The sequence below is a fragment of the Palaemon carinicauda genome, chromosome 4 (genome assembly GCF_036898095.1).
Source record: "Palaemon carinicauda isolate YSFRI2023 chromosome 4, ASM3689809v2, whole genome shotgun sequence".
Taxonomy (NCBI): domain Eukaryota; kingdom Metazoa; phylum Arthropoda; class Malacostraca; order Decapoda; family Palaemonidae; genus Palaemon; species Palaemon carinicauda.
This window is the reverse complement of record NC_090728.1, coordinates 70,784,851-70,802,062: the sequence shown is the minus strand read 5'-3', so window position 1 is coordinate 70,802,062 and position 17,212 is coordinate 70,784,851. Positions and strand designations below refer to the sequence as shown.

At 43.8% G+C, this 17,212-nt stretch overlaps 1 protein-coding gene across 1 annotated transcript in view; it reads left to right on the top strand.

Moving 5' to 3' along the window:
* Ide (Insulin degrading metalloproteinase) overlaps window positions 1–13,638 on the top strand; it is a 511,525-nt gene extending 497,887 nt beyond the window's left edge. The window contains exon 20 of the mRNA XM_068372359.1: window positions 13,281–13,638. Coding sequence (XP_068228460.1) covers window positions 13,281–13,385 — 105 coding nt within the window. The 3' untranslated portion in view covers window positions 13,386–13,638. The remainder of the gene's footprint in view (window positions 1–13,280) is intronic.
* Window positions 13,639–17,212: the final 3,574 nt, after the last annotated feature.

Sequence of the window (17,212 nt, the reverse complement as noted above, 5' to 3'; positions counted from 1 at the left end):
GTACACGGGAAGGAGATTCTTATTTTTATTTTTCAAAGCGCGAGGATTTTTCGACTTATAAATAAGCCCCGGCTTTAACAAAAATCCAGCAGCATTGCCACACATCACGAGGGTAACGCGATCCTTGAATGCTTTAAAGCCAGAGGCTTTGGCTTCCTCTTTGAACAGGAAAGTTCGCGACGGCATTCTCTTCCAAAACAAGCCAGTCTCATCCATATTAAAGACTTGTTCCGGCTTGTATCCACCTTCGGCGATAATATTCTTGAACGTCTGGTTCACGTAAGTTTCAGCAGCGGCAGTGTCAGCGGAAGCAGACTCCCCATGCAGGGAAACGCTTTTCAGGGCGAAGCGTTTCTGAAACTTCGCGAATCATCCTTTGCTTGCGGAAAAACGTTTCTGAGGCTGGGAATCAGTGGATGTCCCTGGTTGAGGATCATCTGCATCATCATCATCTTCAGCATGGTTGCCGTCGTCGTCTTTAGGTTCCTTTGCAGCAAAATTCTCATATAAGCTCAAAGCCTTTGTTTGGATGGTGTTCGTATCCAACGCTATGTTCTTCTTCCGGCAGTCGGCAATCCACACAGCTAAAGCACCTTCCATGCGTACGATCGTTTTATTACGCGTTGTAACGACTCGCTTCGCTGATCTGCTAAAGGTGATTGCAGCCGTCTTTCTAATGTTCGCCTCGTCCTTCTTGATATAGCCAACAGTAGATTCGTTGATGCCAAAATGGCGGCCGGCGGCCGCGTAACTTCTACCATCTTTTAACATGTCGAGAAGCGTAACCTTCTCAGCTATCGTCATCATCCTTCGGTGGCGTTTAGGCTCACTACCAGCCTTAAGAGAAGCAGAACGCTTGGGAGCCATTACAGTAGGATTTACAGTAACAAAAAGTTCAACTTAAAAAAGTCGCACACAGCACAGATTCACACACTTAAGAACGTCTACTCAGCGATACGCGGTAACAGAGAGTGGACGATCCAGCCCCGCGAGAACTTAGATGCTGCGGGTAGGAGATGCGGGCAAAACACCAATCACAGGCTAGATAACAAAACTTGAGTTCTGATTCGTCATCTATCAGCGCTTGAACCAATCACAACCCGTCTTACAGTACTATGATGCGTTGGTTACCTACTCATAGAAGATGCCCCGCGCATACCGAACGTACGTAGATTAAGTAAATACCGTAATAATAATAAATAATGATAATAATACTGTACAGTAATAATAATAATAATAATGATAATAATAATAACAATAATCATTTTATTAACAACAACAACAATAATAATAATAATAACAATAATAATAATACAGCTTTACGTACGCTATTTTACGCCTCTCTCTCTCTCTTTCTCTCTCTCTCTCTCTCTCTCTCTCTCTCTCGTACGCTTATTCGAAATGTGATTTTTGCAACAAAGAATATTATTGGATGCAGTACTACGTACGTATACATACAAAAGATTCATGGAAAAGAAGCACATCCATTACAGTACACACCATTCTAATATGGTATGACTGCATCTGATTTGCGTTTCATGTTCGATTTAATTTTACTACGTACTGTATACAGTACTGAATTATCGTATGATCACATTCTCTTTTCGTGTTTTATTTCTTTCTGTGCTGAATTATATATCATATGTAATGCAATGAACAATCAGTAAGAACAGATATTACTAATTACAGTATTAATGGAATTACAGGTAACAAAATATCGTATTTGGTTGTCTTCAGATTTCGCGGTATTTTCGAATTTTCCGGAAAATCCGCGATATGTATATATATATGGGTTATGGGAAAACCCCGCGAAGTGGTGAATCCGCGATTGTCGAACCGCGAAGTAGCGAGGGTTCACTGTATAATAAGGCACCCCTGAGAGAGAGAGAGAGAGAGAGAGAGAGAGAGAGAGAGAGAGAGAGAGAGAGAGAGAATTTATATTGAATTAAGAAATTATAGAGCTCATATTCTTGTTAATCAAGAAATTATAGAGCTCATATTTTCGTTAGTCTTGAGACCCGCTGATCACAACCAAAAATAAAAAAATAATTGATTGTTAAAATGCACTATAAATTGAAATAATAATATACAAAAATGTATTTTCATTTTATTTTATATACTGTACAGTACTTTTATTCTTATTGTTCAATGATATGATTTTATGTGCTGTTAACTCTCCAAATGGTAGATATTTGAACTACCATAAACAACGGCACTGTTTAGCTCTGAAAGACTGCTAAGTAATATAAAAACATAGTCACAAATGTTTCCATTGTTCGTTCGCTAGGATTTATGTTAATTATGTAAATGTTTGCTGTAAGTGTAGTTTTAACATTTTATATACTTAAATTCTTATTCATTGTAAGAAAACATGTTTTATGTACTTTCAACACTATTTTAGTGATATTAATACTTCATTACTAGTAGGGGACAGATGGAAAGTCAAACAAATTGACTCAAAACTTTATTTTTATTTTCCCATGTATTTTTGACAACTGATAATTAAAAAATGTCTTAACTCGAAACAATGTAAACCGAGGTATATCTGTATTATCATGCAAACATGTCCAGGTGTGCCTCCTAAGACTTTTATGAGCAGCGTTGACGTTGATCCTCACCGGTTATGACAGACAAGCAGAGTACATTTATGTTCGTGAATGTAGGGAGTGGCCATCTTCCTGGTGGTTGCTGTTCGGCGGGAAGGTCAAAAGGGATTTTTCGCTTCTAGGATTTTCATCGAAGTCTAAGAAAACCCAGCTGGCTTCTTCTTTTCCGCGACTCTCCCCTCTGGCTCCTCCCCAGTGGCCTCCTCTGGAGGGCACTTGGTAAAGAGTGATGGTTCTTTATCACTTGATCAGGCCCAGAGGCAGGGAGACCCTGCTGTTTCCCCTTGCAAAATGGCAGTGCATCCTTTTTTGGGAGATTCATCCACTGTTCCTTCATTTCAGAGAGCTGATGCCCTTTGCTTACGGTGGCCTTCCCTTGATATTGGTGGCTCCCTGAAGGAGGATAGACTTCAACAGTTCCTGGAAGAGAAACATTGCATTCAAGTGGATGTGTCAGGGAATCCTCTTATCAGGCTACCCCTCCTGTAGCTGACATCTCTGCAGGTCTCCCTTCAGGGCTTGCACCTTTGAAGCCCCTTCCCTCACCAGAAATCTCCTTCAGTTGCTGATCTTAGTCCATTAAGGTCGTCATCAAGGGAATCCCACAGCTTTTCGGATCCTGCCCTATGATGTAGGCATCAATGTAGGCGCAATCTCTCCTCTTCAGAGGCCAACCTCGGCCTCTCCCGCTGTTGATGTAGACCGTCTCTGCTGACTTCGCAGCTAGACTTTCGGTTGCCGAACCTTCGCCTTTGAAGCTTACTGCAGCGGCTGCCAGATCTTCGCTTGCCAGATCTTGTGCTCCTGTGGATGATTTTTTGAATTCTAAGTGCCCTCCTTGTTGATGCTTCTTCTCACCCGTCATGCAAGGTACACGTTCCTGTAGAGGATTGATGATAGTCCAAGAGAGTGGGCGCTGCCTCGTCTTCGCTGCCTTGCCTCACTCCTTGCGGAAGGGCTTCAGATCATCCCTAGAGGGGTTCTCACTGCACCTAGAGGATCGCAACCCCTGTAGCAGTCAGCACAGACTCTTTCCCTTAGGATTCCAACCATCCTTCGCCTTTGCACCCCAGACACTCCTCTCCTTAGTGATCCAGGCATTCGCCTCCTGCTCATACCCGACATTCTCCATTGCTGCTTCACAAACAGCCTTCAGGATGACCTTCGCCCCTGCGCACAAGGCATTTTTCGTTACGCTCTTACCACACCTCTCCAGTTCCATCCAGGTATGCTTCTTCCAGGGCCTTACTTTCTCCTTCATCACGCTACAAGCTCTCTTCACCTTCTTGCTCTGACCTGGCCTCTCCTTTGCTCACTGGGTACTCTTCACATTCTTACCACACCTCCCCTTACAAGATGATTATGACTCCTTCAGCTTCGAGTCTTGCTTTCTCCTTACTCTCCGTGTCAAGGCATGCTTCTCACCATCTAGGATCCCCTTTCCAAGGTATTCCTTCAAAGATTAGAGGTCGTTCTCCCGCACCTTGCCACGACCAAGAGCCTTTTTTGAGCAGTAATTGTACACAGATCTATGGCATTTCGGATAACTCTTCTTCTAGGAGGTCGTCTCATGTATCAGTCCATCTCTTCTTCTGAAAGAGGGAGGCATCAGCTAAATATAACATGCATCCGAACCCAGCTTCTCCGGAGGAAACAAGCGTTTACTTAGAGGAAGTCCCGCAGAGTTGAGTGTCCCTATCCTGAAAGAGAAATACGCTTATAAGACTCATACATCAGCGACGCATACCCAGCAAGAGAGGCTGCAAGACCCTCTCTTCCGACTGCAAAGAATCCATCATCTCCTTGGTTATCCCCAGATGTGGCCAGGGAATTTGTCTCTGCCAGACGACGATACTCTATCTCGGGAGATGCCAGGCCAAGGTATCACAGAGGCTCCCTTTCACCAAGAGAGATTACTCTCATGAAAAATTACATGTTGATCCCGCTCACCTTCTTGGAGGATCTTTCTGGTCCAGTGCCCCGAAACCTTCATGTCATACCTTCCATCCCATTGTCTCGCTTTTCGGCAGACGCTCAGAAGAAGGAGCCGAAAGACTCAAAGTCTGTCAAGAAAGGTGCGTCTTCCACCCTCAAAGGACAGCAGCCATCCGCTTCGCTCCAGGTGACTTCAAATTCTCAACCTACTTCTCAAGCTATAGATGTCGAAGTGCCGGTCCCTCAGGAAGAAGATTCCCCTTCGAAGGAATTGTCAGAAGAATCAGCACATGTACTCGTTTTGCCCGCTAGGCCCAATATCCCTTTGACTGAGGATGGGAAACCCAAGTTTGTGAAGGTAATCATGACAATCTTCATCACTCAAAAGTAGGTCTGTTATTAATTTTCTGTCGCTCTTCTCTCAGTGCCAAATCCAAGATTATTGCCCTCCGCGTTCTATAGTGGCTTCTTCTATGGCTGCCAAAATTTTCTGAGCAAAATTAAATTATATTTTTTTATATATATTTCAAATATCATTATAAAAGTAATCAGGAGCCTTGAGATGATTCCCATTAAATTCTAGACCTATTGAGTCTAGAATTCTAATTAGAATATACATTTCAAACTTTATTGGCCTATCTCTTTCCTTTACTGGCATCCCACTTCCATCCAAGTGGAAGAGTCAGCAATATTAATATCAGGTGAAGTACATAGAAATAAACAGAATTTGATTTTTTTTTATTAAATATTTATTTCCATGCTCCCCTGATATTCATATACGGTACATGCCCACCCGCCTCCCCACTGACTTGTAATGTCAAAAAATAGGGGATAATTTTGACTTCATAACTGAAGAATAGGCAACTTTTAGTGTGCTACTTATCATTAATTGCTAGTTGTTCCAACACGGAGTACTTACCTCGAACTACTTTCTTAGGAGTATCTGGGATCTCCTCCCTAACCAACCAAGAATTTTGCGCAGTTCCCCTTATCTCCGTTTTCCCTTGTCGGGTCCCTCCGTGGCGGATGGATACGTGCCCTGAGGCGACTCGGGGTCAGCACGCGAGAGTGCGCTACTAGGTCTGTGTCGCCAGTAAGCATCTGGTCGCGGCGTAGATAACATCTCGCAGCTCTCTCACATCCCGTCCAACCCACCATTGTGTTCCACGTGTTCCCTTTGTGCTTTCCCATTCATATTCTCTCCTTGTGTTACTTGTGTTGCTTGTGTATACCCGTATGGAATCCCAATGTCGTTGTCCCGGGCCCAAGGCTGGTAAGTCATACGGGGCATGGCTTTCTAAGTCGAGCGTCGATCCGCATACGTTGTGCTCCTCGTGTAGAGGCAGTGTGTGCCCGCTTGCCTCCACGTGTCCGGAGTGTGCGTTCTGGCTGGAGCTGCAGTGGACTTTGTACGGAACAAAGAAGAAAAAGGCATCGAAGCGGTCGCCTAGGAAGCCTGGTATCGGTTCGCCGTTGACGTCGCCGTCAGCCCCTTCGGAGAGAGGTTCTCCTTCCCCTTCCTCTACCCAGAGTAGGGTACGAGGTAAGTATGTTGTGGGGAAACAGCCCATTGCTGTTCCCCATAAGTCTGATGTTATTGATTCTAATTGCATTGTGCCTACCCAGACGAGTGGCGAGTCTGCTGTTGTGACGAAAGTGTTTTCCGTAGACAAGGTTCTGGGGCCCGCAGGACCCGTCTCGAGTGAAGACCCGGTGTGGGGAAGGTCAGGAACAGCTCCTATCCACCCCCCCCCCCCCCCCATCGTGGAAGTGCTTTTCAGGAACAGCGGTTTCCGGGGGCGATCTAGACAGAGAAAAGCAAGCCATGTGCTCTTCGGGCCCCGACTCCATTGTGTGGACGGCGCCAAGGACACCCTTCAGGTCACCCATGCAGCAAGAAGAGGAGTTCTCGGGCTGGTTTGCCTCACGTGGGTCACTACGCACGCCCCGGCGCCTTCGGTTACTCTACCGCCTGACTTCATGGAACCCGTCACCCCGGTAGCACAATTGCAAGCCCCTAGGTTGGTGGCAGAAGACTCAGAGGTCTCGGATAGCTCCTCTTCCTCTTCATCTACCTTGGACTTTACCTCGTCCTCCAGCTCATCATCGTCGGAAGACTCGACTCCAGCGGCCGGGAGACGAGAAAGAAGAGAAAGAAGTCTAAGAGGAAGAAGTCGAGCTCGAACTCAGACCCGTCGAGGAAGAAGGTCAAGGTTACGAGGAAGAAGAACAAGAAGATGAAGTGTTCCAGAAAGAAGTGGGCTAAAGTGGCTTTTCCCCCCTGCGGGTTGAACAGGGCTCTTGCTGCTCCAGTGCCTGCCTCGGTGGCCGCTGGAGCCACTTCCGCGCCCTTGCCCAGTGTCTCTTCGGCTCCGTCCACGCGTTGGATGCAGCCGTTGGCACACTTTAACTTTCCCTTGCCCTTGCCCGGCAAGTCACTGGCTCCATCCGTTCAGCGGAGGCAGCCGCTGGCTCGGCCCGGCCCGGCAGCATTGTTCCCACACCCAAAGTCTCACTGGCTCCATCCAGGCATCGGATGCAGCCGCTGGCACAGCAGGGCAGTTACTCGCCACAGATTCCCCCGGGAGGGGGTAGATCCATGACGGCTACCTCCGCCTCGGTGGCTCCATCCATAATGGAGGCAGCCTCTTCTTGAGCCAGCCGGATGTCAGGGAAACGGCCGCCCCCACGGATCCATCCGTGATCGAGGATACAGCTGTCACGGAGGATCAAGTGGTAGAGGGCTTATTGGATACTGGCAAATGTTCTCCCGATGAAGTGTCCTCCTACAGGAAGGTATTGGCACTGATTCGGCACCACCTCAGGCTGGACGAAGCCAAACCGTCATCAGAGCAGGCCTGGCTCCGGACGTGGCCCTGGGCATGGACCACGTCAACCGGTTTGTCTTGGGGCACAAGAACTCCTTCAGAGCCCAAGGGTCCTTCAAGCTCCTGCCTGGACTGAGGACCCAGAAGAAATTCTATTTGCCAGACGGACGGCCTGCGGGGCCTCGGACGTTGCAAGAAGCCGTCGCGACTCTAAGCCAGGGCAGTACAGTACAGATGACAGGAGCCTTACTGCCCCAGTGGTCTTCTCTCAGGCGGAGGCTGCTATGATGGAGGACAAATCGCAGGACATCATAAAGTTGGCCCCCTGGCTGGACTGGTGGGCATGCACCCTAGCAGGTTTCCAGCTCTCCCATGATCTCTCAGTGCCAGAGAACCAGGCTCTACTACATGAACTCATACGTTTGGGAGGCAAAGCCATGAAGTTCCTTACGTTCCATTCCCTGACCCAGACAGCAAAGTGGGTGTTAAGGAGGAGAGATACGGTACTTAACAGGCTCCCCCGTAGACTCCCCGAGCGTGAGGCGAAATTCCTGAGAAATGTTCCGGTGTGAGGTGAGACCCTGTTCCCCCTTCAGACGGTAGCAGAAACTATGGCGAGAGTGGGGAAACTTAAAGACTCGGCGGAGCCCAGACAGCCAACCTACGCCATCAGCTAGACAGGAGGCCCCCTCCCCTTCCTGACATCAGTCCCCTCGGCCCTCCCGCAAAAGTGGTGCCCCAACCCAGTCCTCCTTTAGACAGAAATACGCGGGCTTGAGACAAGGCCGCTCAAACCGTCTCCCCAGGAGATAGGAAGGGAGGCTCCCTACACCTTCCCACTCCACAGGTGGGGGGATGCCTCAAACACTATTGGCAAGCATGGCGGGACAACGGTGCGGACCCGTGGTCCGTGACAGTCCTCAGAGAGGGATACAGAATTCCCTTTCTGACAGAGCCGCCTCTGATTCCTGAACATCGGGTGGAGTGGCTGGCTTCAAGGATCACAAGAAGAGAGCAGCCTTGCAGGAAGAGGTGTCAGCCATGTTGAACAAGGGAGCACTGCAACCCGTCCAGGAATCGTCCCCGGGGTTCTATAGCAGGCTCTTCCTGGTAGAGAAAGCTACGGGAGGTTGGAGACCAGTCATCGACCTCTCGGCCCTGAACAAGTTCATCAAAAAGACGTCCTTCAAGATGGACGCGCCGAAGTCGGTACTGGCAGCCTTGAGAGAAGGGGATTTCATGATGTCCCTGGACCTCAAGGACGCCTACTTTCAGATCCCCGTACACCCCTCCACCAGGAAGTTCCTCAGGGTGAAGTGGGGATCCAAGTCTCTACAGTTCAGGACCCTCTGCTTTGGCCTGTCAACGGCTCCTCAGGTGTTCACGAGGGTGTTCACCGTAGTATCAGCCTGGGCACACAAGCAGGGCATCAGGCTGATCAGGTATCTCGACGACTGGTTGCTGCTTTCAGCCTCAGAGGCAACCTTAAAGGAGCAGTGGGCAAAGCTGTTACAGTTCTGCAGAGAACTGGGGGTTACCATCAATTTAGAGAAGTCCCAGTTAGTCCCCACCACCAGGATGACGTACCTAGGGATGGTCCTGGACTCCCAGTTAGCAAGGGCATTCCCCTCTCAAGAGACTCTCAAGAGAGGCTGGACAATCTAGATCATGTTACACGACCATTCCTAACAAATGCACCAATGAGAGCCAAGGATTGGCAGAGACTCGTGGGCCACCTGGTCTCGCTGGAGAAGCTAGTTCCTCAGGGAAGGCTCAAACTGAGAACGGTCCAGTGGAATCTGAAGGACCTCTGGTCACCGGGAGACCCGCCTCAGGACTTGGTCAGGATGACTCCGGTCTCCGGGAACATGCTCCTCTGGTGGTCCGATAGGACAAACACCCTCCGGGGGGTGCCGTTCATGTCCGCTCCTCCGGAGATGTTGCTCTTCACGGAAGCGTCAAAGGAGGGGTGGGGAGCCCATCTGCTCGAAGAGACGGCAGAGGGAAAGTGGTCCCCGGAGGAGAAGCTCCTCCACATAAACCTGCTCGAGCTCCTGGCGGTTCAAAAGGCCCTCGCAATATTCGCCCATCGCCTTCAGGGAAACACAATAGCCCTCATGTGCGACAACGCCACCATGGTGGCCTACATAAAGAAACAAGGAGGGTGCGATCTCATGTCTCAGATCCTGGAATGGGCCGAGAGGAAACATCATTCTCACAGCCAGGTTCATTCCGGGGAAGAGAAACGTTCTAGCCGATGCCCTCAACAGGGCAGGGCAAGTAGTGGGGTCGAAGTGATCCCTACACCCACAAGTGGCCCAGAAGGTCCTCCAGTTGTGGGGCTCACCGGTGATAGACCTGTTCGCCACGAGGCTCAACGCTCAGCTCCCCGTGTTCTGTTCTCCTTTGCCAGACCCGGCAGCAGCGTTCGAGGACGCCTTCCAGCACTCGTGGGACGGACTCGACGCGTATGCCTTTCCCCCCTTTGGGATTCTCAGGCAGGTGCTCAATAGGCTCAGACAATCAAGGGCTACAAGGAGGACTTTGGTAGCGCCCTGGTGGCCGGAGAGGGAGTGGTTCGCGGATCTACAGGACCTGGCCACCCTTCCTACGTGGCCCCTGCCAGGAAGGGAAGATCTGCTGCACCAGCCCCACTTTCGAAGGTTTCACAAAAACCCTCAGTGCCTTCAGCTACACGCGTGGAGGTTATCGAGCGTCTATTAAGGAAAGAAGGATACTCGGAGAAGACAGCTTCAAGGATGTCAGGGTATCTTTGGAAGTCCTCGAGCATGGTGTACCAGGCCAAGTGGGCCACGTTTGTGAAGTGGTGTGCCACACAGAATCTGAGACCTCTGGATGCATCAGTCCACAAGATTGCAGACTTCCTGGTCCACCTGAGAGACAACCTGGGGGTCTCCATTCCAGCCATCAAGGGGGTCCGAGCGGCCCTTGGGCAGGTATTTCAACTCGGAGGCATCGACATGGGGGCCTCTTGCCAGATTTCCATGCTCATCAGAAGTTTCAAGCAATCTTGTTTCCCCCGCGCCTCTCGGGTCCCGCAGTGGGACGTGGCCAAGGTTCTCAAGGTTTTGACAAGGCCTCCCTTCGAACCCCTCAAGGATATCCTGGATAAAGACCTCACCCTCAAGACAGTGTTCCTACTAGCTCTAGCCTCAGCCAAGCGTATGAGTGAGCTCCACGGCTTGTCATTCGAGGTCTCGCACTCGAAAGGGTAGAAGGACCTGTCCTTTTAAGTTTCTGCCTGAATTTGTGGCCAAAACTCAGAACCCGGCCATTGCAGACCTGGGTTCTCGGTCCCGGCTATCCCTCACTCAGACAACCCGGAAGACTTGCTCCTATGCCCAGTGAGAACAGTCAGGAAATACCATAGCAGGACAGCCAGACTCTGGCCAGTCATCAAAAGTCTGTTTGTCTCCTCTGGCCCAGTAAAGAGGGCAGTGTCAAAGAACACGATCTCCTTCTGGCTTCGGCAAGTCATCAAGAGAGCTTACGACAGTGAGGGGCCTGCAGTCCCTGGTACCCTGCAACCCCATGATATTAGAGGTCTCAGCACTTCTTTGGCATTTGACAGCAACATGGCAGTAGGCCAAATCATGTGAGCAGGCACATGGTCCAGGCAGTCCACCTTTACGGCCTACTACCTGAAAGACTGTACGAGGAAGTCCCTGGACTCCTTCTCCATTGGACCGTTGATTTCCGCCATGCAACAAGTTTAAAGCTAAAAGCCCCGGGTAGCCCGAGGGAAGTAATTGCAAGTGACACAAGTTTCCTCCTTACTCCCCTTCCCTTGCTACCCTTTTTCCCTTTCCTTTCCTCCTCTCATGTGAGAGATGGATGTTGTGGAAGCCCATGTCCGGATTATGCATAAAGGTGAGTTATACAAACTGGTAGACTTTTGCGTGCTTCCCTGACTCTCCTACCCTGTCTGTTGTGTCGTCTGGACCTAGCCTCCTATCTAGGTCCCGTTTCCTGGGTTGGTAGTGGTGGGTCTTCCGGCCTGTAAGTCTACCCCTGCCTCCTAAAGTGTAAAGTCTCCTAAGAAAGTAGTTCGAGGTAAGTACTCCGTGTTGGAACAAATCACAAATTTTAAGTAATTTGAATTTTTCCTAACAGTACTTACCTCGAACTACTTTCGGGTTATTGCCCACCCATCCTTGCCTGAGTGCCTTACAGGAGTTCGAAGTAGTACTTAACATATGCTTACTGGCGACACAGACCTAGTAGCGCGCACTCGCGTGCTGACCCCGGGTCGCCTCAGGGCACGTATCCATCCACCACGGAGGGACTCGACAAGGGAAAACGGAGATAGGGGGAACTGCGTAAAATTCTTAGTCGGTTAGGGAGGAGATCCCAGATACTCCTAAGAATGTAGTTCAAGGTAAGTACTGTTAGGAAAAATACAAATTACTTAAAATTTGTGATATGATGTTACTGGGGCATGTAACTTTTTGAAGGGAAAGAAAATTAAATTTTTTTCTTATATAGACTGTGGTGCTAAATGTTATATTAAAACTAACTTCTGAAGAAAAAGCAATATGAATATCAGATGAATACTGTAAAGGAATAAAAAAGAATATTAAAATTCTGTTATTTACTCAAACCTGAAATACCTTTATTACAGAGTAAAAAATAACAAATTCAATTTTTTTAAGACCAAGAGTTGGGATGAGCCAAATGATAATAGGCATATCCTCTTCCTCCTGCACCTCTTTACCTTATTTACCATGTAACTTTAACCCATGCTTCATAACAATGTCTGCCATTTGTTACCGTTCCGTGATAAGGGAAGGAGTTTTGGAAACATAGTGTACCTGCTTTAACATTCCAGAACCTCATTATATTAGTTAATTACATGACTCAAAAATTTAAATAGTCACAAGACTGGACTTAAATCTAAATAGTGTTACCTTCTCAAGTAGAGCAGTGGTGATATAGCTTGGAAATATACGTGGGTTTGTAAAAAAGATTAAAACCACTAATATCCTCATAATAGGTACAGTATTACTTTTTATGATAGTAAGTATAACTTGTGATTAAAATGCTTGTAAGTTATGATTTAAGAAATGGCAATGTATAATTCTGTTTCACTTATGTCGTATCTTTGATGATTTTTGCACAAACTACGGGAAGTCATGAGAGATTTAGGTATAGCATTAATTCACTGAATACATGCTGACAAAAATTCTAATGATTTACTCTTGTTGTAACTTTGATGATTTTTTGCAAGGAAGAAATTAAATCAATAAGTGAGAAAGAGAGAATTTGATGCAAGAGGGTAAAATCCTATAGCAATTAAATGATTTGTTTCCAATACCTGATTTCTATTGTTGATTGAAAATAGCTCAGCTATGTAAAGCATGTTTCAGGTGATAGCATTAATCTAGCTTCCCCAACACCTGAAGATTGGATCATGGGAATAGCGAAGATTATGGTGGATGTAAAGTGGTGTATGTTGATTAACAAAATCCATATTTTGGAATAGTCATTATTAGGTGTATTACAGAAAGACAAAAAGTCAATGCAGGGTTCAGTGTTCTTTAGTAAATTCCTTTTAATATAGAATACAGCAATGATATGACCCAAGCTCAGAATAAATCCTGTAAAGAACAGGGTTTTGTGAAAAAAGAAAACTATTAGGTGATGAAACAATTGTAATATAAAACTTTTTAAATTTACACACTAGTAAAAGGAAAACTTGAATTTAGGTGTTCTACCCATAAGTAGCAGTAGATGGGAGAAATCCCTCATATTTAATCAAATTGAAACTAGTTGTTTTATACTTATAGAAGTAGTAAAAGAAATGTAATTTGTCTTGATTATTAGTTTTTGAATCATGTATAGTAGTTAAGTACTGTAATAGATTATCTTTAAAAAATAATTTCTTTTTCAGCCTGAGTCCATTGTTGGCATTCCAGCCTTCAAGCAAAGTTTGGCGCTCTATCCTCTCATGCAGCCATACATCCCTATCTCCAAGACGTCTAAATCCAAATTGTAACATTATCTGTGAAATATTGTGGCATTTGATGTGAGTAATTTTAGGAAATGTGTATTCACGTATAAAAGTATGTTGTGTGTTTCATAAGGAGTTCCTGTAGCTGGGCTTTGCAGATAGATAAACTGCATATTAAAGGAAAAAAGGAAATTGAAATTTAGACATTTTTGTATATTCATTTTTACACATTTTGCTTCTTTCCTTTGAGGAGATAAGGTATGAACTGATAATATAATTACAGCACTGTGATCATATATATATATATATATATATATATATATATATATATATATATATATATATATATATATATATATATATATATATATATATTAATATATATATATTTATAGTTTGATACTATTAGATTCTTTATGTTGCAACCATAGTGAGGTTATGAAAAAAATTTTACTTAATATATTTGTTTACCTATGAGTTTGTAAATTCTTCCTATGCTTAATCTCACAATTAAACTTTATCGAAACTTTGGTTTAAGGTTTTGTTTATGTAAACAAGTCTCAACAAAGAACTGGATTTGGCTTCTTCAGTAACAATCCCTTAAAGATAGTAGTGAAATTTAATTTGGCTTCCTCAATGAGAGCTCAAGTAAAATATTATCATGGTGGGTATTTCTATAGATTATATGTTGAAAATATTTTCCTCTTATGCTATGCCCTACAATATAAGTAAGTGCTGAAGTATTACTTGAAAGATAGAGTCTGCAATGAGAGTAATGTATAGGAAAGCAGAAGTATTATTTGAATCATGTCACAGGAGAGCAAATAATTTTTCAAGATTTTACTAATAGTCTATGAGAGTTACTGTACATAGGAACATTTTAGGGCAAGAAGGATATAGTAGCCTATTTCATAAAGGCTTTTTGATTAGTACTTGCTCAACACTTTTCATGTTTGCATAATGTGGATAATAGAAACAAACAATAAATACGGTTCCCTTTTACAAATAACAGCAACCTAGTAAGTGTTGCCAAAGTAAAAGAGCCGAAATATCACAACCTTGTTAAATGTGTATATGAAAGATCTATTTTGTTTATTTTATGAGATAGGTGTTCTGGTATTTTGGTGTCAAGTGCAATGAAGAGCAACCAAGTAAAAACTGGTTAGCAGTAGCAGTTTTACCTAGCTATGCTGGCAAACACACTTATCATCGGTATCACCATTTTTATCCACGCATAAATTTTTAATGTGTCTCAGTATTAAAGATTAAATTTTAATAAAAGGTCATTTTTATTATAGATTATGACTTTGTTTTTGTAGTCTGTTTCATAATCTCTAAATTTTGTTTGATGATTATGAAAGTGTCAGAAGTCTAGCCTTCAGAAATATATATTCAGTAATGTTTTTAATTATTCCTGTTAGCTCAGTATAAATGTGTTTGTGTAATGATAAGGGATATAATTTTGGTGCTTATATTATAGATACATTTTCACCTTCTTCATTAATAAATTGAAACATCAAATGCAAATGGCAAGAGTGTTGACAAGTTTCTTTATGCCAAAAGAAATTGACCATCAATGGCAAAAGTAGATCGAGGGAAGGGTAGCTATGGATTAGGAACCTTTTATCCAGTATCATCATATTAATTCTCAAAACTTTATCAGCCTATCTAAATAGCTTAGTGGTTCTTTTTTGAATTCCAAACCAGGGATTAGGACTCACAAAGTTGAAAAATAACTAAAAATATATATATAAAAAAAACAAAAAAACTGATAGCTGACTGGTTTCCTGTAGCCATTTTGATGCCTGTCAAGTCTTATTTGTGTGATAATAACTGATCTTGTTTGGACTACAGTACTTTACTTTGCTGAGAATTTTAGCTTGGATTTTTGCAAAATGTAATTTTTTATATATATAAAACTCCCCTAATGTTCATATAGCTTCTCTCTTGAAGCTGTTTAAATGTTGACATGTACCTCAAGATAAAAATTAACCATTTCCTCTCCTTGCAAAATGCCTCCCTCTCTGGGAACCATCAAGCCATCTTATGATCAATAGCAACAATCTAGTTAATGATGCATCATAGATACCTGCCTTTCAGTTCTTTTGTCTTCTGTAAAGGAATTGCACATCTATATTTTCCCCCGTGATTTAAATTGGGTTATAGGTGTTGTAACTTTTAATTGGGATTTTTTCTTATGGAATTGCTATGAATGCCTGTAACAAAGGTTATGAATTATTCATGGCTTTGTGATATGTACCAGCTGCATAATTTTGTTTTGTTCTTGGGTGTGGAGGGAGGTTGTTCCCTTTCATTCTACCATTATTAGTTATGTCATCTGTTTGCATTTAGTTCAGGGGAAATCGAGAGAAGACTGAGTACCCTAGACTAACTTCAAAAGTTTCGCCAAACAGTTTCATTATGCCATTCAGTAAGGGTTCTATTGGTGTGTAGCCCTGACAGAGTCATAGCCTCTACATAGCATACTATACTCCCGAGATTACTTCACTTTTCTTCTTTATGCGTAACCCTCGCTTTTTTCTGCAACCTGGTTCTGCTTTTCAGATTGCCAGGTTACATGTTGATGACTGAGCTGGCAGTTTGGATCCTAATATACCTCTAACTCACTTAAGTAGGCACTCAACAACTACCTTACTGTATACCCATTTTAATGGCAAGAATATTGTATGGCTTCTGTAGAACAGAAAGATCATTTTCAATATATCTTAAACTTTAGGAAGCTAATGGTTTACATTTACTGTGAGCCTGACCCAATTTAGACTCGGCTACTAGCACATTTTAAGTTTTCGCTAGATGCAATAACTTGAGTGCGAGCAAAATTTTCTTACATATGAGTTACTTGCCAGTGAACTAGAAACATATTTTTGATATCATATCCAAAATAAGTTACTTGAGCTAAGTTTTGATACTTTTTATTGTTCTATGTCATTGCCAGATATTTGCTTAGACGACTTAATTTCACAGGTTCCATGATTTTCTAGATAAATCACTAAATTAATAACCTCAAGATCAAGGAAAGTGTCTTATTCAGTTCCTGTTTAGTGTGGAAAACTCCCTTAATGCAATCTGAGAAATTTCTAAATTTGCATCACTAATATACTACAATGAATTCTGTTTGGATATTTCAACCTTTTGTGTATTTTTTATGTACTGTAGAATATTACCATAGCATATATGCAAAGACGGAATTGTTTTTTTTTTATTGAATGCCTAGAGTTCTTTGATAAATCAGATTAGTAGCATTTAGTTCTAGTAATAATTTTATGATCTAGTTTCTCTTTCTTCATTAATGTTTGCCTTGTACTAGATGAAATTAGGAATGAATGGTTAATTTTTAGATAATTATTCCCTGTTGATACAATGAAAAGTAGGAACAGATAGGAAGTTCCAAATGTAGAAGAAAACTAGCTTTCAGTCAAGGGGAAAAGCCAGAGAGGATTAATATGGGGATAAATTTGGAATGCCATACCAGCTGCTAATGAACCCTCATTTGTTAACAAGCCTCAGCCTTTAATGAGCTTTTGGGTTTTGATGGTAATGAGCTACTGCAACTCTTAAGCTGTTTAGCTTCTTTTGTACAATCTAAGAAGTCTAATGAATTTTTGAGCCTTAATAGAGATTCTAACCTAACCTGTCTTATTTCAAACTAGTCTACTCCTAAAGTTTTCACTGGTAGTTTTAGCGCACCAATCTGTAAGGGTTCATATGGTGCACACTGCATAAAAAGTTGAGATATTCTCTTAGAGCCTCACACTATGTACCTACTTCTTACCTTCATTATTCTGCAATCCAGTCAGCTCTTATTGACCCTTGGATTCTGAAGTAAAACAGTAGAAGTCTGAGCTTGTAGT